The 27,963-nt window shown below is 42.2% G+C and overlaps 1 protein-coding gene across 10 annotated transcripts in view; it reads left to right on the top strand.

Annotated features, from left to right (window-relative positions):
- Positions 1 to 27,963, top strand: part of POLA1 (DNA polymerase alpha 1, catalytic subunit) — a 312,738-nt gene that overhangs the window by 76,112 nt on the left and 208,663 nt on the right. For all 10 annotated transcript variants that reach the window (XR_014789154.1, XR_014789153.1, XM_084843986.1 and 7 more), the window contains 2 exons: positions 23,541 to 23,573; positions 24,802 to 24,894. Coding sequence is in view for 8 of the 10 variants with exons in the window: in XM_084843986.1 (XP_084700112.1) it covers positions 23,541 to 23,573; positions 24,802 to 24,894 (126 nt within the window). In the remaining 2 variants the exon portion in view is untranslated. The remainder of the gene's footprint in view (positions 1 to 23,540; positions 23,574 to 24,801; positions 24,895 to 27,963) is intronic.

Here is a 27,963-nt window from a genome sequence, read left to right as displayed (position 1 = left end):
GAAATATCTAATTAGTAAGGGCAATTAATTCAGTCACTTGGGACTTCTAGAATTTTTTTTTTCCAGTTCAGGATTGTAATAATTTTGGATATATATTCATTCCTGTTTTTTCCCTTTAATTTGTTACAAGAAAGCCATTTGTACCTTGTAAGTGGCAGCACTTACTATGAAGTTCTGAAATGGAGGATTGTGTGACATACATGTTATACACAGCGGCAATTAGTAGTTAGTATTGCCTGTAGGTCAAAAATAGCTTTTTTTTCTTTCAGGTGTAATGGGTATTAAGGTACCTGGAGTGCTTTACAACGCTTCTTTTGCTATTTCAATTGCAGATGACAAGACAGTATGCTGTCCTCATTGTTAAAGCGTAATACAATTATTGTTAAGCACCAGCCACCTGTTAATATCATTCTTTCTAAAGGTCATTGTGTGGTGCCTTGCTGTCTGACTTTAATAGCCCTATATCAGGTTTGTTGGCCACTGTTTTGTGTGGACAAATGTTTAAGGAAAGAATGTGACAGTAGTCTCTGAAAGAAGTAGGAGTACGATAAACTTAATTTATCACATGGTTTATTATTTCTGCGTTGTGGTTATGTTGAATTGATTAAGTAATACTCAGGCTTAAACATCTTTCTTACTGAAGTTCCTTATATAAACTGTGATACTATTACCATGCCTGTTATGAGGAAAATCCACCACGAAGTAAATTTTGCTTCTCTGTTAACGTTAGACAATTTTTACAATTTGTCTGCCACCATCCTTGTGTGACGATTTTAAAAATTAAGTATTTACAGCAGTTACAGTTACATGTCTGACAATAAAAATCTAGTTCACTTAATTTACAATGAGAAACATCAGACACTGAGCTCATTTTATATTAATTTCATGGTCAAAACTGGAAGAAAACCCCCTCTTGAACCCATAGTCAAAAGTACCAAGTATCATTAACAGTGAATTAAAGGCCGAGGAGTGATAGGATATGTAAATCATTTAGTCATTAACCTAATGTATTGGTTTTATAAATCCTATTACTAGAAAACCTTTTTCATTTTTACTGAAGTTTGTTAAGTGCTTGATTTTGCTAAGGAAAAAATCATTCTCAAAACTATTACTGAAAAGACATTTACAGTGCAATCCTAGGCATGTCTGCTCAGAAGTAAGCCCCACTGAATTCAATGGGGCTCACTCCCAGGAAAGGGCATATAGGATTGCAGCCAAGTTGATTTTAATCAAGTTGTATTAAACTTGCTTCAGCAGTGGTATTAAAGTATATGCAAAGTTTGACCACATTTTAATTAACCTTGCAAATACAATAAGGTGGTGTGTCACTGAGTCAAGTCTATAAATATTTTACATGTCATTATTCCTTTATCTTTATTTGAGCTAAACATCCATTCTTCGTTGGTGTCGGCTGCTGAAATAAGATAATACCAGTTTTAACGGTGCTATTCTGGTTATCCGTTAGTTTCAAGACTTGATTTAAAGTGATGGTTCTTTCATTTTAAAGTTCTAAATGACCTTTTCATGATGCTACCTCAAGGCGTGTCTCCTTCCATGTGAAGCCCCTAATACTTTTAACTGATCTAGTGAGCCTATTTTCAGATACTCCTTCCATGTGATGTTAGGTTGTTATCTACTAGCAGAAGAGCCTTTTCTATTGTGGTAGCTCTGTTGTAGAATATCACTCCACCCCCTGAGACCTACCTAGTTACATCTATTCCTGCCTTTTAGCAAACAGGTGAAGACTTTTTTCCATGTTTTTGGAATCTGCGAGGAACTCCTTTAAATCTGTTTTTACTATTTTACTTTTTTGAATTGTTAAAGGGCTTCTTCACACATAGCTTCTATCTTGCTTTCGAGATTAGTTACTCATGGAAGTTTGTGGGTTCTTTAGATGATGGCATCTACCTCCAGGGCGTCTCCTGCACTAAATGATCTTTATTACATTTTTTAAAAGATCGGAGATAATGAGCTATCAAATTACAGTGCTTGAGTTCCGCTTGCCTTCCCTCCTGAAAAAGGAAAACCTGCAATAGGAGGCGCTAGACCACAGCGCCATCTAGTGGCTGTATAAGGAAACATGGAAGACTCAGATAAGGGGGGAAGTGGGGGGAAGGAAGCACATGTAAAGGGTGTCCATTGTGATCATGCATTTAAAACTGAAGCAGACAGCCCCATTTTAAATGCAGGATTTTAGGCTGGTTTAGAGATGCTTAAAGTGTGAATTCAATGTGTCAGCTTTTAAAAACTTGTTATACAATTTAAAATATATTTGGGGCATGGCTTTCCACAAAACAGAATTAAAATGTAAAACAAAAAATTGAAAAATCAACACAGGGAAGATTTTTTCTCTGGGACCTGGAAGATAGAGTTAATAGAACTATTTCTTAAGAAGGCAGGGCCTCCTCCTGAGTCTTTAATTGTTTTCCCTTTACTCTCCAAGGGAGCCAGGGAATAGAGTTTTTTTCTGAAGCAGGAGAGGGGTAAAAACTACATCCAAGAACTGGGTGTGCTTCAGAGTCCTTATAACTGCAATTTTGCCAATTTATAGTAATCTTCACTATTCTAACAATGTATAATGGATCTAGCATTTCCTGAAATATTCAACATACTCATGAGAAATATGACTTTGAAATGGCTAGAGGAACTGGCACCCCATTGAGCATTTGATTCTTCATATTTAAAGAAGCACATGTCCGTTTCCAGTTTAAGGGTTCAAATGGTAAAGTGGAACGTTTCTTCCTTAGCAAATTATGGACTTTTAAGGCACTCCAGTATATATGCTGTACCTTGGCTGGGTTGTTAATTCTATTTGTTTTTTGTTGTTACATTTTTCTTTTATACTAAGTGGTTATACCCATTTTGTGTGTGTGTTCCCTTCCTAGGTTACTGGCTGTTGGGCAGTTTTCTCTGTCATGTTTTATGCATTATAAGAGAGACACCTTTTTACCTTGACCTTAGCTACTGTGTGTGAAAGATTTTGTAAAGGATTCAGTATACATAGACTCTCGTCATTGTGATGTGGGCTATAGGAAATGGGATTGCCTGCCCAGGGATGCAATGCTTTCTGACATTCCTATGTTGAATGCATTCCTGCCTATAAAATGTGTTGGACTGCACAAAACAAAGCAAAAGAAAAAACTTAGAATAAACTAATCTGTGTTGTTTTTCCTTAGTGTTTCCAACCATATTGCTAGAATTGTAGAAGGAAGCAAAATTATTTCCAGAAAAGTATTATTGAAACAACTAATAGGGTATTAAAAAGATGGCTCTCTTGTTTGATGCAGACAAGGTCAAGGAAGAGAGAGTCTCAAAGTCTCCAGTTCTAGACTTGCCATTAGGGAGAGAGAGCTCTTGGTGCCTTCTCACACTTTTCATAGAGCCTTCACAGATTTTGATATCTGGAGCAACATAAGAAAACTCAGTACTTGCTGTTGGTTGCAGAGCAAGATTCTAACAGTATATCTGATCAGAGGATAATTTATTCAGGCTGGACCATGAGATTGAAGTCCAATATTCTTAAACAGCAGAACACTCGGCTGCTGTGGCAAGAGAGCTGATGGCTAAGCATGAACAAGATGTCAGGTCATATTCCATTGGCCTTTCATGCTCTTCTCGTAGAGTCTTCCTTTAAGCTCATGTACTCAGTTTCTCTTTATCTGGAGTACAAGAGCTCTCGAATAGAGCCAGAGCAGGAGAGCCAACCCACCCATTGCTTTACTGAATGCTAGGCTTCATTTTTAAAAATTCTTCCAGTGTAGATGTGGACTTACCTGAGATCTAGTTTTCAAAGGGCAGCGTCCAACGGGGTGTTCCCCCCCCCCCACAATTCTGTTGCATCTGCATTGCTTCCATTCTGCAAGTGAGACCTACTGTTTGCACAACAGAGATTTAGCACTTCTGGGAGCAACTGGAAATGAGCAGACATGCTTGTTTCTGTAATGGGGCAAGGTTGGCGAAGCTTGCACAAGGGAGCTCTGCTGGCCTGTCCCAATCCAGAAATGAGTGTTTCCTCTTGTTTTGAGACTTTCTGTAGGAAGAGTTAAATCTCCATTGCACAAGTGGTGGGTCCTGCTTGTGCAGTGGAATACTGACTGGGACAGACAGACAGACACACATTTATTTATTTATTTATATGTTTCTATACCACCCAGTAGCTGAAGCTCTCTGGGCGGTTCACAAAAATTAAAACCAAAGCGCACACAATAAAACAATATAAAATATATAAAACATTAAAACCACAGTATAATAATACAACCAGAATAAAACCAGAATAAAACCTAGCAGCAATGCAGGGATTTAAAATACAGTTTTAAAACAGCAAAGCTAAAAGTCCAGAAAGCTAAAATGCTAAAGTGCTTGGGAAAATAAAAAGGTAGAATACAGTGTAGGTGCTAGGTGAGCCTCATTCCACAGCCAGGGTGCCACAGCAGAAAAAGCCCTTCTCCTGGTAGCCACCTGCCTCACTTCCTTTGGCAGGGGCTCACGGAAAAGGGCCGCTGAGGATGATCTTAAGTTCTGGGCAGGCACATATGGGAGGAGGCGATCCTTCAGATAACCTGGCCCCAAGCCATTAAGGGCTTTGAATGTTAATATCAGCACTTTGAATCGGGCCCAAAAAATGGACTGGCAGCCAGTGCAGCTTGAAAAGTACTGGTGTAATATGAGCTCATTGGCCAGCCCCTGTTAACAATCTTGCTGCCCTATTTTGGACCAGCTGAAGTTCCTGGACCGTTTTCAAAGGAGCCCCATGTATAATGCATTGCAGTAATCCAGACGAGAAGTTCAGAGCATGGATAACTGTAGCTAGGCTATCTCTGTCCAGATAAGGGCATAGTTGGTATACCAGCCTAAGCTGATAAAAAGTGCTCCGTGTCACTGAGTTCACCTGTGCCTCAAGTGACAGTTCTGGATCCAAGAGCACCCCCAAACTATGAACGTGATCCTTTAGGGGGAGTGCAACCCCCTCCAGAACAGGTTGAATATCACCTAGCCAGGCAGATGAACCACCCACTAACAGTACCTCCATCTTGTCTGGATTGAGTTTCAGTTTATTGGCCCTCATCCAGTCCATTACTGTGCCCAGGCCCTGATTCAGAACAGCCACTGCCTCACCTGGTTTTGATGAGAAAGAGAGGTAGAGCTGGGTGTCATATGCATATTGGTGGCACCTCAGCCCACACCTCCGGATAACCTCCCCCAGCGGTTTCATGTAGATGTTAAACAGCATGGGAGATAAAATAGAGCCCTATGGAACCCCATGGCATAAATGCCATGGCACAGAGCAACAATCCAGCACCACCTTCTGGAATCGGCCTTCCAAGTAGGAGCGGAACCACTGCGGTGCAGTGCCTCTAACTCCCAACCCAGACAACCTATCCAGAAAGATACCATGGTCGATGGTATCGAAAGCCGTTGAGAGGTCCAGGAGAATCAACAGGGTCGCACTCCCCCTGTCCCTCTCCCGGCAGAGGTCATCCCACAGGGCGACCAAGGCAGTTTCCGTTCCAAAACCAGGCCTGAAGCCCGATTGAAATGGATCTAGATAATCCGTTTCATTCAAGAGTGCCTGGAGCTGTCCTACAACCACCCGCTCAAGCACCTTGCCCAGGAAGGGGATGTTGGCCACTGGCCTATAATTGTTAACATCCTCTGGGTCCAGGGTAAGCTTTTTCAGGAGTGGTCTGATTACCTCCTCTTTTAAAGTGGCTGGCACCACTCCCTCTCTCAAGGAGGAATTTACAACCTCCTGGACCCAGCCAGACATCCCCTCCTTGTTTGATTTAATAAGGCATGAAGGGCAAGGGTCAAGCACACAAGTGGTCGATCGGACTTGGCCAAGCACCTTGTCCGCATCCTCAGGACTCAATAACTGAAACTCATCCAATAAAACTGGACCAGGCGGTGCTCTGAACGCCTCTGCCAATGGAACTGCATTAATGGTGGTGTCCAATTCATGATGAATCTGAGCGACTTTGTCTTCAAAGTGCTGTACAAACTCATCATAGCGTGCAACCGAGGGTTCCACAGTCTCTCTCCCTGGCCCAGAATGTAACAGGCCGCAAACCACTTGGAAAAGCTCCACTGGACGACACTGAGAAGTTGCAATGCTGGTGGAAAAAAACTGTCTCTTTGCCACCCTCACCACCACAGAGTAGGCTTGATAATGAGCTCTAATCTGTGTTCGGTCAGACTCATGCTGGGAATTGTAGGGCTTTTTTTCTGTCTAAACATGAATAGGATTGTACCCTTAGTGAGTATTGCTGGTAAGATAGATAGGTCACTCTATGTGGCAATGACCCTATTCTTCCTCCTTCCCAGTACTCCAGGTCAAGACTAAACATGTGAAGGGAGAGAGACCTTGCCAAGTTGCTACACAATTTGGCAGGGCACACCTTGGCTTAATTTACCCAACCTGAAGTGCAGATGTGCTAGGGGTTTGGGATCAAGGATGGAGGTTCTGCATTGCCACTTTTTATATTTCTGTATGTGTATGCATGTTTGATTTTATCCAGTTTTTTTTTTATATAATGATGGAATGAGATAGTACCAACTGCAGGTATGCAGAAATTATTTGAGACCTTTGTTGACTGGATGCATTTTTAAGCAGTACTTTTATATCCTCTTTGCATATAGTACATTACCCAAATGAAGACGTTCATACGGATGATAACTTTTAAATTACCAGTGGAAATTCAAGGACAACACTTACTAAGAAAATGTTTCTATCCTTCTAGTCTTTATGCGCATAACTTATAGCCTTAAAGTTTAAAATAGGAAATATCTGCAGTTAGCTATGGGGTGTGTCCTTGCATGTCATTCCTTTTGATGGGATTTTGGCCTCAAGGTTGAGGCCAAAGGATTTTGGCCACCTATCATTCTAATTAGGATAGTGAATGAATGTCACACAACAGCAACGTATTTACATTATTCTATTTAAACAAAATAGTGGAATTCAGTAAGAAAACTTTCAGAGATGAAGATTTTCATTGATATATGAGCTTGCTTTCTAAGCATGTAAACTTTGTAAAGGAATTAGGAAGTGGCTAAACGGTGTCTGAAATGAAGAAAAACTGTTAAGAGTTTGCTTGTTCTTTTTCACTTTGTAGACCTAAAAATAAAAGTTGAAGACTAGAGCTACACCTGTCCTATCAAATTGTAGATGCATAACTGAGGGATTCATAAACATGATTTAATGTTTTGGAAAGCTGCTTTTATGCTAAAGTTGTTGAAATGCTGTACAAATAAGATAACAGTAAGTCTAAATAACAAATTAAGGATTAAAAAAATCCTCAGCATGTGTTTTGCAGTAATGGATTTATGGAGGAAGTATATGCTAGTTGGATTTGTAATTAAGGTTTTTCCATTAAAGGAAATCAAGTCTATTCCTGTTGAGCAGTATCTTTCTGTTCAAAGTAGGTGGATTGAAAAAGTAGGGAAACTGAACAATTTTAATCCGATTTCCTTATGACAAGCCAGTATTCAGAATGGCTTCCAGTAGTGAAAAGTTCAAAGATTAAACATTGTTTGTTTTGCTAATCTTCAGTATATTCTGACTTTTAGCAATTAAGAAGTGAATAAATTATTCCACTTCTCAGGGTGATGTACAATACATACAAAGAAACCAAGTGAGTGTTTTTTTTTTACCTGAATAAATGAAGCTGGTGTAAGATAAATATTGAAATGTATGTATATTTCGCAGAGAGGCCTAAATTACTGGTTATTACTGGTGACCTAAGCAAGTTCAGAGACTAATAGCTTCCTACTATAGCTACTTTTTCAGCAGCTTCTAAATAGTTCATCCTTAGCATTTATCAACTTATTCCAGGAGTTCTGTCAAAATTAATTTTGGTTACAGTGGTGCATTTCTTATTCTATTCAAATATTCAGATTTCCAAAGCCAACAATTGGGTTCCACTCCACATTTATTTAATTGTAAAATAGTATGAACCTTACCAACAGTTCAACATTTTTTTTGGATTTTTATATCTTGGGTACTACCTGGCTTTGCGTTTATATCTTGGGTACTACCTGTGTTAGTCACAGAGCACTGCCCTGATCATTCTCTGGTAGAAGCAGTGGGGTGTTCTTCATGCTTTGGGATTGCCTGTTCTCTGGGGTAAGAAGGCAGGGCCGGCTTGTTGATTGGCTCCTCAGATGAGGGGCTCTCAACCTCCCAGACCAGCCGTGTCTAACAACAGGGAAGCACGGGTTTGTTTATGCTCTGAAGAGCCTGACAAATAACTCAACTTATTAATCCCCCCCATCTTTCTCCTACCCCTTTCCCCAACCTCTTATAGACAAGGCAAGGAAGGCTTTTTGCAGTGCTTCCTTGAGGCTTCCCTTCCTATATTTTCCTTACAGCTGTGAGAGGGAATGAGCTCATAGGTTGTTTTAGTTAGTGGCTGCATGTTTTGGATACCAAGGCCTCAATAGCTGCCATCATCACTAACTTTCCATTGGTTTCTGGCTTCTCCTCAGGCTGGGCAGACAGGGTTGCTTGTTCTTGCTGCTACCTTCTTGAGTTCATTTCTTTCCATGTCCCCCACCTCACCCTTTTCCTCCAGGCCAGCAGGGTTTGGAGCACAGGATGCTTGTTTTGGCACCAAAACTATCCGCAGAGAAAGCTCCCTAGCCTCAGGCCAGGCAGGTGCAATGGTTAGGAACAGAGCTACCTAAAGTTCCTACCTGGATCCTTCTTGAGCCCAGCAGTCTTACAGTGAAGCTGAGGAGGAGCTGTTGTCTTTCCCTGCCACCGTAATATGCAGGTGGTGGGAGTGATAGGGAAAGAGCCCTTTGAAAAATGTATGGTGGGAGTTATTTCAAATATCCCAGATGCTCAGAGAGTGAATTTCTCAGAGGGGGAAGTCAGAGCGGTTTCTGGAGAGGCCCTTTCTGGCTCCACTTCCTCTTTCAGTGATTCAAGAGGGGATCAGGCACACTCCCAGTTTCTGGACTGGGTTAAGAACCCTATAGCTCTAGATGCCAGTGGTGCTGTCCCTCCCTCCCAGGTATGAATCCTCCCATGCATGAATCCTCTTTGAGCTTTTTGGACCTAGCAATGCTGCAGTGGAATGTCAGCATCGATGTTAATGCTAGCCACAGTTAGCTTTAAACCAGAGCTTTCAACCAAGATTAGACTGTGCTTTGTAATCTCTAGTTAAAGCTAACAAAGATTTGGACTAACACTGGTATAGATGTAATGTTGCATCATGGATAGCTCCAAAAAGCAAAGAGAAGGCACAGTTCACACATGGGAAAGGGCGAGCACATAAGCTTGTACTGTGTGTGCTGAATCTCCGAAACATGGTTTACATTATGTCGACATTAGGCTCTAGGAAGGTTATCTAAACCTTTTAGTGATAACATAGACCCGGTTCACATATGGTCAACAAATCACAGTTAACAAACTCTGGGTTGCTGAAAATGCAGGGGGAATGAGCATGTCTGCTGGTTCCCACTGCCACTATGATAAACAACCCATGGACATCCTTCCTGTCCCTTGGTTGTTTATCATGACACCCGAATCCGCAACTCAGGGCTGTTGGGGAATGAACAACCCAGAGTTTGAATCCATGGGTAGCCATGACATGTGAACCAGGTCATACTTGTATTGCAAAAGTCTCTATTCATTCTCTGCATATTCTCTCTTGCTATAGCTGTGTATTCACTCTTGCTATTGATCTAGTATCTGCTGAGGTGTCCAGTGCATCCTCTTATCCTGTTTTGTGGGATCAGTTTCAGCTTTTGGAGCCTGAGGATGGGGACAAGACGCTTCCATCTGTTCAACCCACCACGTGCTCTCTTGACCCTTGCCCATCATGGGTTTTATTTATATATTAGATTTATTAGCTGCCCATCTGGCCAGCTATCTGGCCACTCTAGGTGGCATACAATACAAATAACAACACAAAATACAATAAATTTACACAATCAACAAATTAGAACAAAACTGTTTAGAATAAAACAGCATAGGTCTAAAAAACCCTAACCCACCCCAAATGCCCGCCTGAACAGCCAGGCTTTCAAAGCTTGGTGGAAGCGCATCAAAAAGGGGGCATGGCAGAGGTCACTAGGGAGGGAATTCCACAGAGTGGGAGCCACCACAGAAAAGGCCCTCTCCCTAGTCCTCACTAGCCTAGCTATCCTGGCTGATGGAACAGACAGAAAGCCTTCCGAGGCCAATCTCATTGAGCGGCGTCCTTGGTGTTGTTGGAGGTGCTCCTTAAGATAGACTGGGCTGGAACCATATAAAGTTTTAAAGTCAATGCCAACACCTTGAATTGGGCCTGGAAAACAACTGGTAACCAGTGCAGCTCCTTCAGCACTGGAGTGATGTGGTCTTGCTGATGGCTGCCTTTAATCAGGGTTATTCGAGCTAGCCGCCAGGGGGTGGGGCTAACCGGATAGATCAGGGGAGTGGTGAATGCATCAGTGTGTGATGGGATGGTCCCTAGTGCCTTGAAGGAGGCCGTGGTGCTCCCACTCCTCCATTGAGATTTATGCTAACTATTGTCTGGCTGTAAACACCCTGTTCTTGAGTAAGGTGCTCAAAAGAGTAGTGGTGTCTCAGCTGCAGGTGCTCTTGGATGAAACTGATTTTCTGGATCCATTCCAGTTTGGATTCAGGTCTGGTTTTGGGATGGAATCAGTCTTGGTCACCCTGATGGATGACCTTCTTCAGGAGATTGGCAGGGGGAGTGTGGCCCTGTTACTTCCTCTTTATCTCTCAGCAGCTTTTGATATTGTTGACCACAGCTTCGTCCTGGACTGCCTCCTTGAGTTGGGAGTTGGAGGCACTGTTCTACAGTAGCTGGACTCGTACCTGTGGGTCGGTTCCAGAGAATAACATTGGGTGAGTGCACCTCTACCCTATGGCAGCTGGACTGTGGGGTGCCACAGGGCACCTTCCTGTCCCCAGTGTTATTTAATATCTATATGAAGCTGTTGGGAGCAGTCATCCAGAGATTTGGTGCAAGGTGTCACTAGTATGCTGATGACATCCAGCTCTATTTCTTTGTGACATCTGAATTGAGAGAGGCCATGCAAGTTGTGAACCAGTGCCTGGATGCAGCCATGACTTGGATGAGGACGAATAAACTGAAACTGAATCCCAATAAGACAGAGACCCTATGGGTTAGCAATTGCCAGGCCCAGGAATTGGGGTGTTTGCCTGTTCAGGATGGGGTTGTACTCCCTCTGGAGGAGCAGGTCCATAGTTTGAAGGTGCTGCTGTATCCATCTTTGTCACTGGAGGCCCAGGTGGCCCGGAGGGCCAATTACCAACTTGAGTTGGTATGCCAACTATACCTGTTCCTCGATAGGGCTAACCTAGTTACAGTGATCCATGCACTGGTAACCTCATGATTAGACTACTGCAATGCACTCTGTGTGGGGCTACCCATGTGTGTGGTTCAGAAGCTGAAGCTAGTGCAGAATGCAGCAGCTAGGGTGCTGACTGGGACACCCTATGTGAGACAGCCAGCTATGCTCACATAACACCTGTGTTAAAATAACTGCACTGGCTGCCTTAGCTACTGAGCCATGTACGATGTTACGTTATTATCCTATAATGCCCTAAACAACATGGGACCAGAATACCTGCCTTCCCTTATATATACCCAGGCGACATTTAAGATCTTCAGAGGAGCTCTTGCTGATCATTCCAAAATGAATTGAATGTCACCATGAAGAACCTTGACAGTAGGCCTTCTCTGTAGTGGCACCCACCCTCTGCAAAAACTTGCCTTGTTTAGTTCGGGAAGCAGAAAATGTAGCATCTTTTAAACACCTCCTGAAAATACACATTTCCACACATGCTTTCCCTGGGCTGTAACTGCTGCTGGTTTTACTTTGGTTTTACTTGGTACTTTTAAACTTTTAAAAGTTTATATTGCGTCTTGCCATTTTGTATTTTATGGTTTTAATTGTGAACTGCCCAGAGAGCCTTGGCTGTTGGGCGGTATAAAAATGTAATAAATAAAAATAAATAAATATTCTTGTAAGATTGCTTTTAGGATTACTGAGAGAGTGTATGTTATTCTCTTTAGAGAATTCCAAGTGCTATATAATTTCTAAGTATTGTTGCTGGGTGCTACGTTACTTAAATCATGGAAAAATGTAAGAAAAATATAAGAATTAGGAGGGCAGCACCAATACTTCTATCTAACTCAAGGTATTTATACCTGCTTTTTCTCATAGAAACTCAAGGTGGCTAACAACAAACATAAAGTTAACAGCTAAATAATTCCAATTCGAAAGAAAAACCACTAAACATTAAAGCGCAGCAGCAGCAGAAAAAATTACAACAGCAGTTAAAATATTTTTTAAAATGTAAAGGCAGATTAAAACAGCAGGTTAAACGCCTTCCTGAAGCTTGTTCTTCACCAGCTTCCAAAATGTTACAGAGTCTAGGCCTTCTCCATAATCCCAACTAAGCAAATTTCTGGGTTTGAGACTGCTTTGGTCACCTTGGTGGATGATCTGTGCTGGGACCTGGACAGGTGGAGTGTGTCCCTCTTGGTTCTGCTGGATCTCTTGATGGCTTTCAGTACCATCAACCATAGTATCCTTCTGAGGGGTCTGTCTGGGATGAGACTTGGAGGAACTGCTTTACAGTGCTTCTGGTCCTTCTTGGAGGGGTGAACGCAGAAGGTGGAGCTGTGGGACTCCTGTTTGATAACGTGGCTGTTGGCTTGTGTTGTTCTTCAGGGTTCTGTCTTATTCCCCATGCTATTTAAAATATACATGAAACCACTCGGAGAGGTTGTCCAGAATTTTGGGTTTTGGCGCTACCAGCATGGTGATGACACTGAGTCCTATCTCCATCTAAATCCTAGGAAGCTGTTCTAGTTCTAAATCAGTGTCTGATGTTGGTAATGGGCCAGATGAGGGCGAACAAATTGAAGGTTGTATTGCCCCGGCCATGGGTGTTGAACTCTTAGGTTAGAGGTGCCAAGATAGTGATAAATCAGACTCACTTCTGGTTGGAGCCAATGTCGTCCTCGCAGCATTCCGTGGAGCCTCTGCGGGACGCTATCTCAAATAACTTTTTGAAAGGTTGAAAAACCTTTTCATCTCTCTCCTGGAATTGGATGAAGTTTTGGAAGATAATCCTCTGTGCGAATTAGCAGGGGCTGGACTCAGAGACTAGCCTGCCAGAGCTTAATCATCGCTCAAAGTGGTTTTGAACCTCCTATCTAATTTGGAGAAATCAGGGTTGACGTGCTCCGTTGTAGTTTATGGATTAAGAAATACCAACAATATTTGAGGAATGGGTTAAGAAATATCAACAATATCTGAGGACCTGCAAGATCTGTTTGAAGAGAAGGATGGCTACATCAAGGCGAAAAAAAGGATCTTCGCCTACCCCCCGCCCTTACCTCCCTTGGCAAAGGCTCCGAGAACCGAGGATACAGGGGAGTTACTTGCTCTGATAAAAACTTTGTCTTTGCAATTTGCTGAACAGGCTAAGAGGTTGGATACAATTCAGAATTCCATGACCACCCTGCAAGGGGCTGTGGATTTAATCAACACTTCTTGGCAAAAAATGGAGGCGAAGGTTAACGAGCTTCAAGATCGGGTAACGGGGAACGGGACTACATCACAAACTTTTTTCAACAATTTTTCTGTTAGAATTTCTCAACTGGAGGCTTTTGCGGGCAGGGCAAATGTACGTATCATTGGTATTAAAGATTTACCTACTGATGTAAATTTGTCTACTTTTATAGATAAGCTTTTGCATGAGATATTCCCTGTGCCATCTGATTACTCATTTGATATTGAGCAGGCATTCCGTGTGTCAAATGCCAAAGGGACTGGTTGTACGATTATAGTCCAATTTGCAAGAATTTCCACAAAAAATTATATCCTGCATTTGGCAAGAGAGGGCGGAAATGTTTTTTGGAAACAAGATAAAGTTATGCTATTTCCGGATTACACCAAAGAAGATGCTGATAGAAGAAGGCAATTTAGCAAAGTGAAAAATCTGGCAACACAAATGAACTTACAATATCACTTAAAATATCCTGCTATATTTTGCATTTTTTCTGAAGGCCAGCTGAAGAAGTTTCTAAATCACAAAATGGCAGAGGCGTGGCTAAATGGAAAATCGCGTGAGAATTCTGTTCCAGCCCCATGAACTGGAATCTACAAACATGTTTTGTTAACTGGCTGTGTTTAGTCTGTAAGAGTCGGGCTAGGCCAGAGATATTTGCGCGTATATATATCCGTCCTTTTTTTTCTTAACTCGTTTTTTTTCTTTCTCTCTCTTCTTTAAATCCTTTCTTTTTAAAATGGGTATGATATACTGTACTTAAATTTACTGTTTGAGGGTGTATAGAAATGTGCATACTCATTTATATATCTAGTACAAAGTACATTAGTGATTGTTGTAAGGTTGCTTTTAAGCTTTATTATTATATAACATTATAAAATTTATTAGTGATTTCATATTATTATATATCCTTTTTAATCTCCTTCCTTTTTTATTACTATTATTATCATTATTATGAGCCTGGTTAGTAAGATTTTTGGCTGGTTAAATGGTTAAACTTTACTATTATATGTTATATAATATATGGTTATATTGCCCTGAAGGGCAATATATGGTTTGTTTTGTTCAGTCGTTCATTCGTGTCCGACTCTTCGTGACCCCATGGACCATAGCACACCAGGCCTCCCTGTCCTGCTCTCTCTCCTGGAGAGAGCTATGCTCAAGTCCATATTCATTGCATCAGTGATGCTATCTAGCCATCTCATCCTCTGCCGTCCCCTTCTCCTTTTGCCTTCAGTCTTTCCCAGCATCAGGGTCTTTCCCAGAGAGTTTTCACTTCGCATTAGGTAGCCAAAATATTTCAGCTTCAGCTTCAGTATCTGCCCTTCCAATGAGCACTCAGGGTTGATTTCCTGTAGGATGGACTGATTTGACCTCCTTGCAGTCCAGGGGACTCGTAAGAGTCTTCTCCAACACCACAGTTCGAAAGCATCAATTATTTGGCGCTCAGCCTTCCTTATAGTCCAGTTCTCACAGCCATACGTTACTACTGGGAAAACCATAGCTTTGATTAGACGGACCTTTGTCGGCAAGGTGATGTCTCTGCTTCTTACTATGCTGTCGAGGTTTGCCATAGCTTTCCTCCCAAGGAGCAAGGGTCTTTTAATTTCATGGCTACAGTCACCGTCTGTGGTGATCTTGGAGCCCAAGGAAATAAAATCTGTCACTGCTTCCATTTCTTCCCCTTCCATATGCCAGGAAGTGATGGGGCCAGATGCCATGATCTGAGTTTTTTTAATGTTAGGTTTCAAACCAGCTTTTGCACTCTCCTCTTTCACCCTCAACAAGAGTCTCTTTAGATCTTCTTTGCTTTCTGCCATTAGGGTGGTTTCGTCTGCGTATCTGAGGTTGTTGATAATTCTCCCGGCAATCTTAATTCCAACCTGTGATTCATCCAACCTGACGTTTCTCATAATGTACTCTGCATATAAGTTAAATAAGCAGGGCGACAATATGCAGCCTTGTCGTACTCCTTTCCCAATTTTGAACCAATCGGTTGTCCCATATCCGGTTCTTACTGTTGCTTCTTGACCCTTGTACAGGTTTCTCAGGAGACAGGTAAGGTGGTCTGGTACTCCCATCACTTTAAGAATTTGCCACAGTTTGTTGTGATCCACACAATCAAAGGCTTTAGCGTAGTCAATGAAGCAGAAATAGACGTTTTTCTGGAATTCTTTTGCTTTCTCCATGATCCAGCGAAAGTTGGCGATTTGATCTCTAGTTCCTCTGCCTCTTCGAAACCCAGCTTGTACTTCTGGTAGTTCTCAGTTCGCATACTGCTGAAGCCTAGCTTGTAGGATTTTGAGCATAACCCTGCTGGCGTGTGAAATGAGCGCAATTGTACGGTAGCTTGAACACTCTTTTGTGTTGCCCTTCTTTGGAATTGGAATGTAAACTGACCTTTTCCAGTCTTGTGGCCACTGTTGAGTGTTCCAAATGTGTTGGCATATTGAGTGCAACACTTTAACAGCATCATCTTTTAGGATTTTAAATAGCTCAGCTGGAATACTGTCATCTCCGCTAGCTTTGTTGTTAGTCATGTTTCCTAAGGCCCACTTGACTTCACTCTCGAGGATGTCCGGCTCAGGTTCAGTGACCGCACTATCATGGCTATCGGGGACATTCAGATCTTTCCTGTATAGTTCTTCTGTGTATTCTTTCCACCTCTTCTTAATCTCCTCTGCTTCTGTTAGGTCTCTGCCTTCTTTGTCCTTGATCATGCCCGTCTTTGTACAAAACGTTCCCTTGATATCTCCGATTTTCTTGAAGAGATCTCTAGTCTTTCCCATTCTGTTGTTTTCCTCGATTTCCTTGCATTGTTCATTGAAGAAGGCCTTCTTGTCTCTCCTTGCTATTCTCTGGAACTCTGCATTCAGTTGGATATATCTTCCCCTTTCTCCCTTGCTTTTCTCTTCCCTTCTTTCCTCAGCTACTTGTAAAGCCTCATCAGACAGCCACTTTGCTTTCTTGCATTTCTTTTTCTTTGGGATGGATTGAGTTGCTGCTTCCTGAACAATCTTACGGACCTCCGTCCATAGTTCCTCAGGCAGTCTGTCTATCAGGTCTAATCCCTGAAATCCATTTGTCACCTCCACTGTATATTCATAAGGGATATGATTTAGGTCATACCTGAATGATTTAGTGGTTTTCCCTACATTCTTCAATTTAAGCCGAAATTTTGCAAGAAGCAGCTCATGATCTGAGCCACAGTCAGCTCCAGGTCTTGCTTTGACTGACTGTATAGAGCTTCTCCATCTTTGGCTGCAAAGGACATAATCAATCTGATTTCGATATTGACCATCTGGTGATGTCCACGTGTAGAGTCACCTCTTGTGCTGTTGGAAAAGAGTGTTTGCTATGATCAGCGTGTTCTCTTGGCAAAACTCTATTAGCCTTTGTCCTACTTCATTCTGTACACCAAGGCCATGCTTGCCTGTTATCCCAGTGATTTCTTGACTTCCTACTTTAGCATTCCAATCCCCTATGATGAAGAGGACATATTTTTTTGGTGTTAGTTCTAGAAGGTGTTGTAGGTCTTCATAGAACCGATCAACCTCAGCTTCTTCGGCATCAGTGGTTGGGGCATAGACTTGAATTACTGTGATGTTGAATGGTTTGCCTTGGATTCGTACTGAGATCATTCTATCGTTTTTGAGATTGTACGCCAGTACTGCTTTTCCCACCCTTTTGTTGACTATGAGTGCTACTCCATTTCTTCTAAGGGATTCTTGCCCACATTAGTAGATATGATGGTCACCTGAATTAAATTTGTCCATGCCTGTCCATTTTAGTTCGCTGATTCCCAAGATGTCGATGTTCAATCTTGCCATCTCATGTTTGACCACCTCCAGCTTACCTTGATTCATTGATCTGACATTCCAGGTTCCTAAACAATATTGTTCTTTATAGTATCGGATTTTCTTTTCACCACCAGACACCTCCACAGCTGAGTGTCCTTTCGGCTTTGGCCCAGCCGCTTCACTCTTTCTGGCGCTACTTGGAAATACCCTCTGCTCTTCCCCAGTAGTATATTGGACACCTTCCGACCTGAGGGGCTCATCTTCCAGCGTCATCTCTTTTAGCCTTGTGATACGTTCCATGGGGTTTTCTTGGCAAGAATACTGGAGTGGGTTGCCATTTCCTTCTCCACTGGACCACATTTTGTCAGAACTCTCCACCATGACCTGTCCGTCTTGGGTGGCCCTGCATGGCATAGCTTATGGCTTCACTGAGTTACTCAAGCCTCTTCACCACAACAAGCAGTGATCCATGAAGGGGAATATATGGTTACTGGAAATGAATTGTAGGCCTGCTTCCTTGTTATAAGGCTGGTGATATGATATTGAAATGTAAGGTTGATTATTTATGCTGTATTGAATTGTAATATTGCCAATGTTATAGGTATAATTTGTAAGTAGAATGGGATTTGAAGTTTCTGTGTAATGGAGTTTAAATTTAATCCTTTTAAATAACTTTTGAGATATATATATATATATATATATATATTCATGCTTTCTTCTTCCTTCTTGTTTTTTTTTTTTTTTCTCTTTCATTATTGCTGTGTCCTCCTAAGAATACTGTATTGTCGGGAAATTGTAGTTACTGATTAGGTTGTTGGTACTGTTTATTTTATTCATAAAGATAAAAAAGAATAAAAAGTATTAAAAAAATCAGACTCAAAGGTTTGCTTACAAGAAGACTTTATTGAGTAACTTACAGCACACAGGCATACCCAATGGTTGGATCAGACAGCTTCTCTGAACCCCAAGCCACTGGGTACAGTGGGTCTTAAACTCTACAGGTTAGCAATAAGCAGCGTTTCAGCAGCATGCACCCCTAGTATTCATTCTCAGCATAAACTAACAGCACTTGGTTCTCAAGCATAGCCACCTGTAGCTTTGAGGTAAACAAACTCTTCTTCTCAGGCACATCAGTGATAAGACATTCTCCTCATTAGCGAGGAATGTTCTTGGAGCTGCTTCCCACCCTTTTGACTGATCTGGCTACATCAGGAGGCCGGTTAAGGGAAAACAGCAGCCCCCTGACCAAAAGCAGAGAGCATTACGGATTTAAGCCACTCTAAAACTACTAATAGCTTGGTTCAGGCCTGGGGCCTTACAAAGCTTAATCCAGACAAGACAGAGGTGCTTCTGGTTAGTTGAAAGGAAGATCAAGGAAAAGGGATTTACCTTAGGCTGGATGGAGATATACTCCCTCTGAAGACTCAGGTTTGCAGTTTTGGTATATTCCTCCATTTCAGCCTGAACCTGGATGCCCAAGTTTTGGTGGTAGCCTGGAGTGCATTTGTGCAGCTGAGGTTAGTGCACCAACTGTGCCCATTCCTAGAGATAGCTGACTACAGTCATGCATGTCTTAATTACTTGGACTACTGTAATGCTCTCTATGTGGGGCTGCCTTTGAAAAGTGTTTGGAAACTTCAACTGGACCAGAATTGACCATTGATCAAGGCTGCTTACAGAGAGCATGTGAATCCCTTGTTACAACAACTACACTGGCTACAGTGTACAACTACAGAAACTACTCTGTAGTTGACAACTACAGAAACTACTCTGTTTCTGGGCACAATTCCAAGTACTGGTTATAGCCTGTAAAGTCCTATGCAGTTTGGAACCAGGCTACCTGAAAGACTGTTCTCCCCTTTAAAGGCCTACCTGAGTTTTAAGGTCTTTGGGGGAGGCCCTTTCAGTAGCATAGCCTTCAGAGGCGCATCTGGTAGGGACGCAAGAGAGGTCTTTTAGCCACTCTCAGACTCTGGAACTCCTTGCTTCCTTGTTATATCTTTCGGCTGGCAGGCAAAGACGTTTTTGTTCAGGCAGGCCACTGGTGCTGCATAAGCTGGTCTGTTGCTGAAAGTGTTTTTAATTGGTTTTGTGCTGTCTATTTCTTTTATTTTGTTTTTCGTTGTGTTTTTATCGATCTGTTTATGTTACAGTTTATTTAAGATTTCATTTTTAAACCCTGTTTTATTATTGTTAGCCACCTTGATCGCCATTTTTGGCTGAAAGGCGGGGTATACATTAAATAAATAAATGTTGGGGTGATACCAGAGGGCCTCTAAAGATGATCCTACTAGGCAGGCTGGCAGGCCTATTGATGGGGAGGAGACGAGTGTTAGGCTGTTGTGCCTTTCTTCCTGTCAGTAGCACCATTGTTGGAAGGAGGGTGCTAGACTCAGGGGCCTGATTCGGGAGGTGTGCAGCTTCATACTTGCTCCAGCTGAGCTGCTGTCAAAACTGAAAATGGGCCAGTAAGCAGACTGGGCTCTGCTTATTTGACGCTCCAGGCCTCCTTGGCCTGGTGGAGCCACTGTAGCTGTCTCTGTCCCTATATCACAAAAGAAAAGTAGTGGGTGGGCTGCGCCACTGAGTCATCTGGAGCTCTTTATTTATTACATCTATATCCACCAAGGAGACTAAGGCGGTGTAGATGATTCTCCTCCTCTCCATTTTGTCCTCACAACAACCTGATGAGGAAGGTTAGGCTGAGAGTCAGTGACTGGCCCAAAGTTACCTAGTGAGCTTCATGGCAGAGTGGGGACTGGAACCTGGGTCTCCTCAGTCCTAGTCCAACACTCTTAACTGCTGGGCCACACTGACTCCCTTCACTTGGTCCCCGTGAGTGCTGGGTATGGCATGCATAGTATGCAATAGAGGGGCAGGGCTCAGAGTGGTGGAGATGTGATGTGTGGTGTCTGCTATAAGTATGGTGGTTTAGATATGGGGAAGCATGATTTGTGAAACAAATGGATTTCTTTTTCTATACCTGAGAATAATTGCATAGAACTCTCTGGAAGCAAAGGCGTGTAGTTATAAGACAAGTTGGTGCTTTTTCCCTTGAGTGAGAAGATAATTGTTCATGTTGACTGTTCAGTGCATCATGAATTGCCTGAGCTTTGTAGTTTGTTTAGAGGCCATGATATAGAAGGACAGGATTATCCATGTGAGTTCAGTGATAATCCTGGTGAGATACTGGCTTATGTCTTCCGAAGGCAAGGGCTGGATTCCAGTGCTCATGATGATGATTTGCCAGTTCTTCACTGCAAGTGTCAAGTCAATAATAATAATAATAATAATACAGTTCCTGTTCTGCCATATTTTATGGTACTTCACCAGAAAAGGTCAATATCCGCCCTGCCCAATACATTTTTATAGAGAAGCAGCTTCTAATTCCTCATGCATTCCAGTGCAGTGTCCCAAAGCATATTTTGGTCTTTGCTAGGCAGTGGTCATTGTGTTCAAGAGATGGTCTTTGATCTAGTTCTAAGGGATTATGTGTAAACTTGGTTTTAAAATAATTGATTTCATTGAATACCAAGTTTGTTAAAATAAGGAACTTATAATTAAAATATTTAAAATCTGCCTTAAACGAATTGGTATTTTACTTAAACATTAACAGTTGATTTTTAGCTATCCTGACTTCTCTATGTGAAGCTCCATAGGGAGCTACAGTTGAATCTAGATACCCATTGTGTGAATGTGATTTAAATATAAGCATATTATCTGTTTTGTGTACTGTGGATGCATGATATGCACCTGCTAAATCTGTAATGTATGAAGCAGCACTAAGTCTTTTCTAGATAGAAGGTTCATTCACAATTGCCATGCTACTTTGAATATTATATACCTTTCAGAATTGGCAGTGATCCTAAGGTACCTGTATGTGCAGGTATTCAACAATATTCATACACATTCTGGATTTGTCATTTTTAGATTAAGAACTGTGGTAAAATTTAATAAGTGCAATTTATGATATAGTGACTTCTGTGTATATTTTCAGCATGATGGATTACAGAAGAATGAAGCATGATGAAGCAAATGCAGTTTGTTGTACTGCTCTAAATTATTTTGCAGTGAGAAACAGGTGAATTCAAATGAAACACAAAATATTCATCACAGAAAACAAAAAGGAACATTTTTTTAAATTCTATCCCTTTCTTTTTCCCAACCTCATCATAAAACTCCATCATTTCATTGCACAGTTCTAATGATTGATATGATCGCAGTGCTGTCATTCTTAACAAAAAGTCACTTTTGTTCTAGGTATTTTAATAGATTCCCATTAAACATGTATTGCTGACTGAAATATTGGCATGAAGGGCTCTCACTGGGCTGAGCCCAGGAATTAAGAAGTCAGGAAATCAGTTGCTGCATAGCAAAAGAGCCTTGTGTGACACAGGATCTCCTGATTGGGGGGATCATTACTGCTATTATGACTCTACTTGCGTAGGACTTTTGAATTTCATCTGAATGTCAGTAATAACCCTCTTAGCAAATTATCCTGAATAAAATCACAAAGGCATTTTATATAATAGGTGTTGAATTACTGGATAGATTTGCTAATTAAATACTCTTTGTTCTGCTGCAGTTGACATTACAGGGTAAGATCTTGAACAATTATTCTCAACAGCTGTACTTTGTTAAGGGAAAAATTAACTGCAAAGTTTATTTTTTTTACACTTGAAGTTGGCAGATTTTTGAAATGTGCTTGAAAAAAAAATTCTATCATCCATTTGGTAATGAGAAGATAAATATGCAGGTGTTTCTGTGAAATATGATAACTGCCAACTGATTTATTAATGAATTTAGCTTGCCTTTATAACCTATTCCCTAACTGTTAGCACTTAGAGGTGATTCTCTATCAGAATAGATAATATTAATATTACGTCTGTCACTAGATTATCTTTACTTGTCTTGTGACCTTGTAATTACCTATGTTTGCTACTGCCCTTAGGAACAATTGAAAATATTATCTGTAGTGAATCATTCATTTCTTTAAGAGGACTAGCTCGATCAGAAATGTCTTGCCAGTTACTTTTCAGGGGACTATAAATAATAATATTTTTTAAAAATCATATGAATTGCTAGGGGGAGGGAGAGGTTTGGGATAAAAAGGTATATAATCTCTTTATCTGCACTTAATATTTGATATTATTTTTCTAAAAAGTATAAGCTATTTCTCCTTATTTTCTGTGTTGGGGTGGGGGCGGGGAGGGGGAAGTATGATTAACAAAGCTAGTCAAAATATGCTGCTGTTTAAAGGTAGATGTTTCAGCTTTAAGTTTATGTATTTCACAAACCTTCTGACCCCTAGATAGACAAGGTTGAGTGGTATCCTCTGTTTGAGGCAGCCTCTGTTCCCGGAGAATGATTTGTCTGTTTTAGCTTTTACCATCACTTTTCTGTTCTTTCCAGTTGTACAGCTCTAAAAAATGGTAACTACTGTTATGACTGCAGGGTATTTGTAAATACTCCTGCCTACTCTGTTGGCTTCTAGGAAGGTATTAATAACTAATATGACATCCCCGGAAGGCCTTTCCATCCTGGTGGGGACATCAGGAAAGGGATTCCACAATGGTTGAACTATATAGTCAGCTACAGGGAGGAAGCCTGCAAAAAGAGGTTTTGTTGGTACAAGCAGTGATGGGTATGTGAGTTCAATATCCTCTTTATGGGGGGTTCTTACATCATGTTTGCAACATGGAACTACTCTAGCTTTTCTGCTTCCTGTGTTTCTGTGATAATGTGATAGCCCTGGGCTGCATGGAAAGACTGTATGGTGCAGCTCCTCATACCAACAGTGCTGTGGTTTCTGGAAACTCTGGTATGTCTTTCACATTAAATGATTTGGATAGAACATGTCCAGGTGTAAGGAAAAGTCTGTTACTGAAAACTATGTTTAAATAGAATGGCATGTTATTACCAACCCTCTTTGGATGCACTGATTCTTTTAGGCACCTGGAAGACATCGGTGATGTATTATGTGAGTGAGTGTTGTGTTTTGTATTTTTCTAGCTTGTAATCTTCTGAGAAAGATAGTGTTATAATGCCAGGGTCAAACATGGATAGGTTGCTGTATCACTTTTTTTTGTAAATCTGGAAATCTAAAACTTTTCCCCTGATACTCTTATTTTGCATATAGTAACTTGTAATGTGATCTCATTGGAATCCATACTTTTTCTCCCCAGATTTTGATGCATACTAAGGAGATGGTGCAGAAGGTAATAATGAACATCTTCATTATACAGTGATCTTTAAATAACACTTCTAGTGATTTATTTATTAATTTTTATTTTAGGACAATTGTAACCCAAACAGAATTGAAATCACTTCTCAGGATGCCTAGTTTACAAACTTAATCCTTGCTAATGGATTATAGCTCCCCCACCCTTTGGTAAAGCAGATGTGATCTAATCCCTGCTTGAAGTCTATGTTTGAGTGTTTTAGGGAAAATTAGTAACAGTGCTAATTAGAGTTTAGTCAAAGGCCAGTAACTGTGTGTTCTAATGTATTCCTTGGGAATGCCTTTTTTTCCAGCAGCCCTTATTCTTTAACAGTCGTGGAGTATAATTGTTTTCTGTGGATTGATTCAAACAAACTGAGAAGAAGGAAAATAACTTTAGGGTGTTCTGCAAACACTTACACAAGCATTCAAAATCTTGTGCAGTGCTAGAAAAGGAGGATAAATAGCAGTTCCTGTGTTTCTGCTCGCACAAGAACTTGTGCAAGTAGGAAACTCCTTTCTATGTAAGTTCACTTTTCTCATGCAGTGCTCTAGTGTGAGGTGTAAAACAAGGTTACTTTCATATGAGGAAGTGCATTTTTGGGATCCAACACTGTTCTACAAAATCACATAAGCTTCTTCCACTTGATTACTGGTGCCAGTGGTTTCAGAATATGGATAATCTTGCAACATTGGGTTGGTTCACATGTAACATCAAACCATGCTTTGGCACTGTGGGATGAACTCTGTGTTTGTACACACCGTCCTCCCTTTGTAAACTCTATGTAATTAGTTAGTGCTTGGTTTGTAGCAAGCTGTGGTTTGCACTTGCCCTGCAGGATTGTTTGGAGTACAAGCATAAACCATAGTTTGCCAATTCAGATTTAACATCCCCCCCCCACCCCCCAGTATTTCTGCAAACCTGGAGATTTCCCTAGGTCATAGAATCATAGAATAGTAGGGTTGGAAGGGGCCTAGAAGACCATCGAGTCCAACCTCCTGCTTAATCTGTTGACACCTCCCTTTTGTGCATGGGTAGTGTAGTTTATAAGGATAGGCACTTGAAGAATGACTTCACTCTTAGTATGTATATCTTCTTTCTATTATAACTTTCTATGGGCTTTTTTGGTCAAAAATGTTATTTCAGATTTTTGATAAGACAGTCTGATTTCAGTATGCAAGTACTAGTCTATAATCTGTGTAATTTCCCCCTCTCCCCTCCCTAGATGAATTTGGAAGTGATTTATGGTGATACAGACTCCATTATGATAAACACAAACATTACCAACTTAGAAGAGGTCTTCAAACTGGGAAACAAGGTAAAATCATTTTAAAATTTTGTTGTAGCTGTAATACAGTTTTGTGTTACAGACTTATATTTCTAAGAACCAGTACAATTAGTGAATGGTGACCATCCACAAACTTTGTATTTGTCAGCCATTATCATTTTTTTCAAAATGAAAACGCTTCTTCCTTAGCCTATATTGTATTAGGATATATGCCAGTGTTTCTCAAATTGTCATGTTATCTAGAGCAGGGATCCCCAACCCCCGGGCTGTGGACCGGTACCAGTCCGTGGCCTGTTAGGAACCGGGCCGCAGTAGGGGTGTGCAAAACCCCCTTACCTTGGGTCAGCAGGGGTGGGGAGGCGATCCGTCCCCCCCCCCCCCCATCCTTGCCGGCCCTGGCTGGCTCCACTCTGCGGCAAGTCCGCAGAGCTGCCGGCCGGCTCCGGCCACTGGTGGACTTCTGGCCACTGGGACGCAAATGGCATCCGCATAGTGGATGCCATTTGTGTCCCAGTTCTTCAAGTAATACGTTATGTAAATCTTTATGTAGCCTATTACTGCAAAGAATAGGGATGCAAATGGCGGCCGCTACGCGGACGCCATTTGTGTCCCAGCGGCTGGAAGTCGGCCAGCGAAACCACCACCACCCCGGTCCGTGGAAAAATTGTCTTCCACGAGACCGGTCTCTGGTGCCAAAAAGGTTGGGGACCACTGATCTAGACCATCTTCTGTCTGCTACTAACAGACTGGGTTCAGACCACACGATAACCCATAATGGGTTAAATAAGCCATAGTGGCTTATTTAACCCATAGTTGGTTATTGTGTCGTCTGTCGAGCATTTTTAAATCCACGATGGCTTATTTGGCTGAAATAAGCTATTCTGATAAACCACAGCCTGCAGTAAGTGTTATTTAACCCATTGTGTGCTATCGTGTCGTCTGGCGCTCCACCATGATTAAAGGGCATTGACCAGCAAGCTGCTTGGCAAGAGTGGCAGAAACCCCTGCTACTCTTGCCCAGTGGGGCTGCGATCACCATTCCTGATAGTGCCCAAGCCGCTGACCATGCCCCCTTCTCAGAGGGGGGTTGGATTTGCCCCACCCCACCCCGGATTTAAGCCAGGAGAACTTTGAAAAACTAATGTAAGTGAATGGAGCAATAAGAACATAAGAGCCATGCTGGATCAGACCAAGGGTCCATTGAGTCCAGCATTCTATTCACACAGTGGTCAACCAGGTGTCGACTGGGAACCCACAAGCACGAGTACAACAGCACCCTCCCACCCTTGTTCCCCAACAACTGGTGTACATAGGCTCACTGCCTGTGGTACTGGAGGTAGCACATAGCCATCAGGACTAGTAGCCATTGATAGCCTTTTCCTCCAGGAATTTGTCCAACCCCCTTTTAAAGCCGTCCAAATTGGTGTCCATCACTACATCCCATGGTAGCAAATTCCATAGTTTAACTATGCGTTGTGTGAAGAAGTACTTCCTTTCATCTATCCTGAGATTCCCACCACTACCACTGATTTTCACGAGGGCCACCTTGAAAATCTGTGGCAAGCCAATGGAGCTTGTTGCTCCATTCACTTCCATTAGATTTTCAAAGCCCTCCTGGCAAACATCGGGAGGGTGGCTGAAATCCCCCCCCCCAAGGACTGTGTTGCCCCCACAGCCCTTGGCGAGGGGGTAGATTTTGTTCCCCTAACTCCTCCATTTTCCACTTCTGTTGTTGTTCTTGGAACCCCTTCTTGCACAAAAGGGGTTTCAAGAATAACAAAAAAGCGGAAATTGGGGTGGGGGGTGAAATCTGCCCCCCACGAAGGACTGTGGGGCAAGCCAGTCCTTGGCACCGGGGTGGATTTCCCTACCTGCAAAAAAAACATTTCTTGCCAGCCCAGGTAAAGGTTCCCTTTGGCGGCTTGTGTTTTAAAAGGCAAGCTGCATGTGGGATCTTTCAGCTGGGCTGGGAAAAATCTTCTTTTGTGGGGAGGTGGTATGGAGAGGGCAAGCATGCCCCAGTGTTGGGGAACCCCTCTGTGTCCCCCCCAACCACCGTGCAGTGTGGCACCCAACTGGGAACCAGTTCTTACAAAGCAGGGCAGAGGTGATCTTTCGCGGCTTGAGGTTTGAAACACAAAAGATCACCTCCACCTTGCTTTAAAAGACCCAGTTCTCCATCGAGTGTCACATCCTGCTGTGGCTGGGGGACACACAGAGGGGTTCCCTACCACTGGGACATACTGTCCCCCACTGCCACACACTGCCTTCTCCCCAAAGGGGCATTTCCCCACCATCCGACTGAAAGACCCCTATTCACAGCTTGTCTTTTAAAGTGCAAGCCTTGTGAGGGATCTTTCAGCTGGGCAGTGGGGAAATGCCTTTTTTTGGGAGAAGATGGTGTGTGGTGATGGAGGAGAGCATGCCCTGATGGTAGGGACCCTTTGGGTGCCCCCCAAGCCCACTCCACCACGGCCCCCTGCTTTCAATATTTTTTATTGTCTTCCTTTCTTGTGCAAGAATGGAATAAAGACATTAAAAGAATTGCTGCGCCCCTCCCGCCCCTCTCCTGCATGGCACCCTCACTTCCTCAGAAGAAACGGGGCGCTTTCCCAGCTCCTGGTAGGGATCCCTCTCTCTGCCTTGCTTTTGAGAGCTGTTATTTTTGTTAGCTCTCAAAAGCAGCGCAGAGACAAATCGGGTCTGCTGCCAGGTCCCTTGGGATGCGGGCTGGAGGACTGAAGGGTAGGGAGGGGCGAGGGGAGGAAAATAAGCTATGCACAGTAACTTATTTGCCCAGTTGTGTGACAGGCACACTGGATTATAAAGTACTGTGAATAGTTTATAAGCTGCCGTGGCTTGAAGTGACATCCAAATGCGGCCACAGTTTCCTTTGTCTATCCTTCCTTTATTTTTAAAAGGGGAGTTGCTATTGCATCCCAATTTGAGCTTCTGAAGCTTGGCCTCAAATTGCTTTCCAGAAGGATGTCTTTATTAACTTATGATTTGGAAGAGAAGGTTTATCTAAGCTGCACACGTCATAATTTGCTCAATAACTTCGTAATGTGGCAGCATTCTAGATCTTACAAGTACATCTTA

Source organism: Heloderma suspectum, chromosome 3, assembly GCF_057233095.1.
Source record: "Heloderma suspectum isolate Gila_16-S chromosome 3, 16-S_ref, whole genome shotgun sequence".
Taxonomy (NCBI): domain Eukaryota; kingdom Metazoa; phylum Chordata; class Lepidosauria; order Squamata; family Helodermatidae; genus Heloderma; species Heloderma suspectum.
Note: the sequence above shows the minus strand (reverse complement) of the source record. Positions and strands in the feature narration are given on the sequence as shown.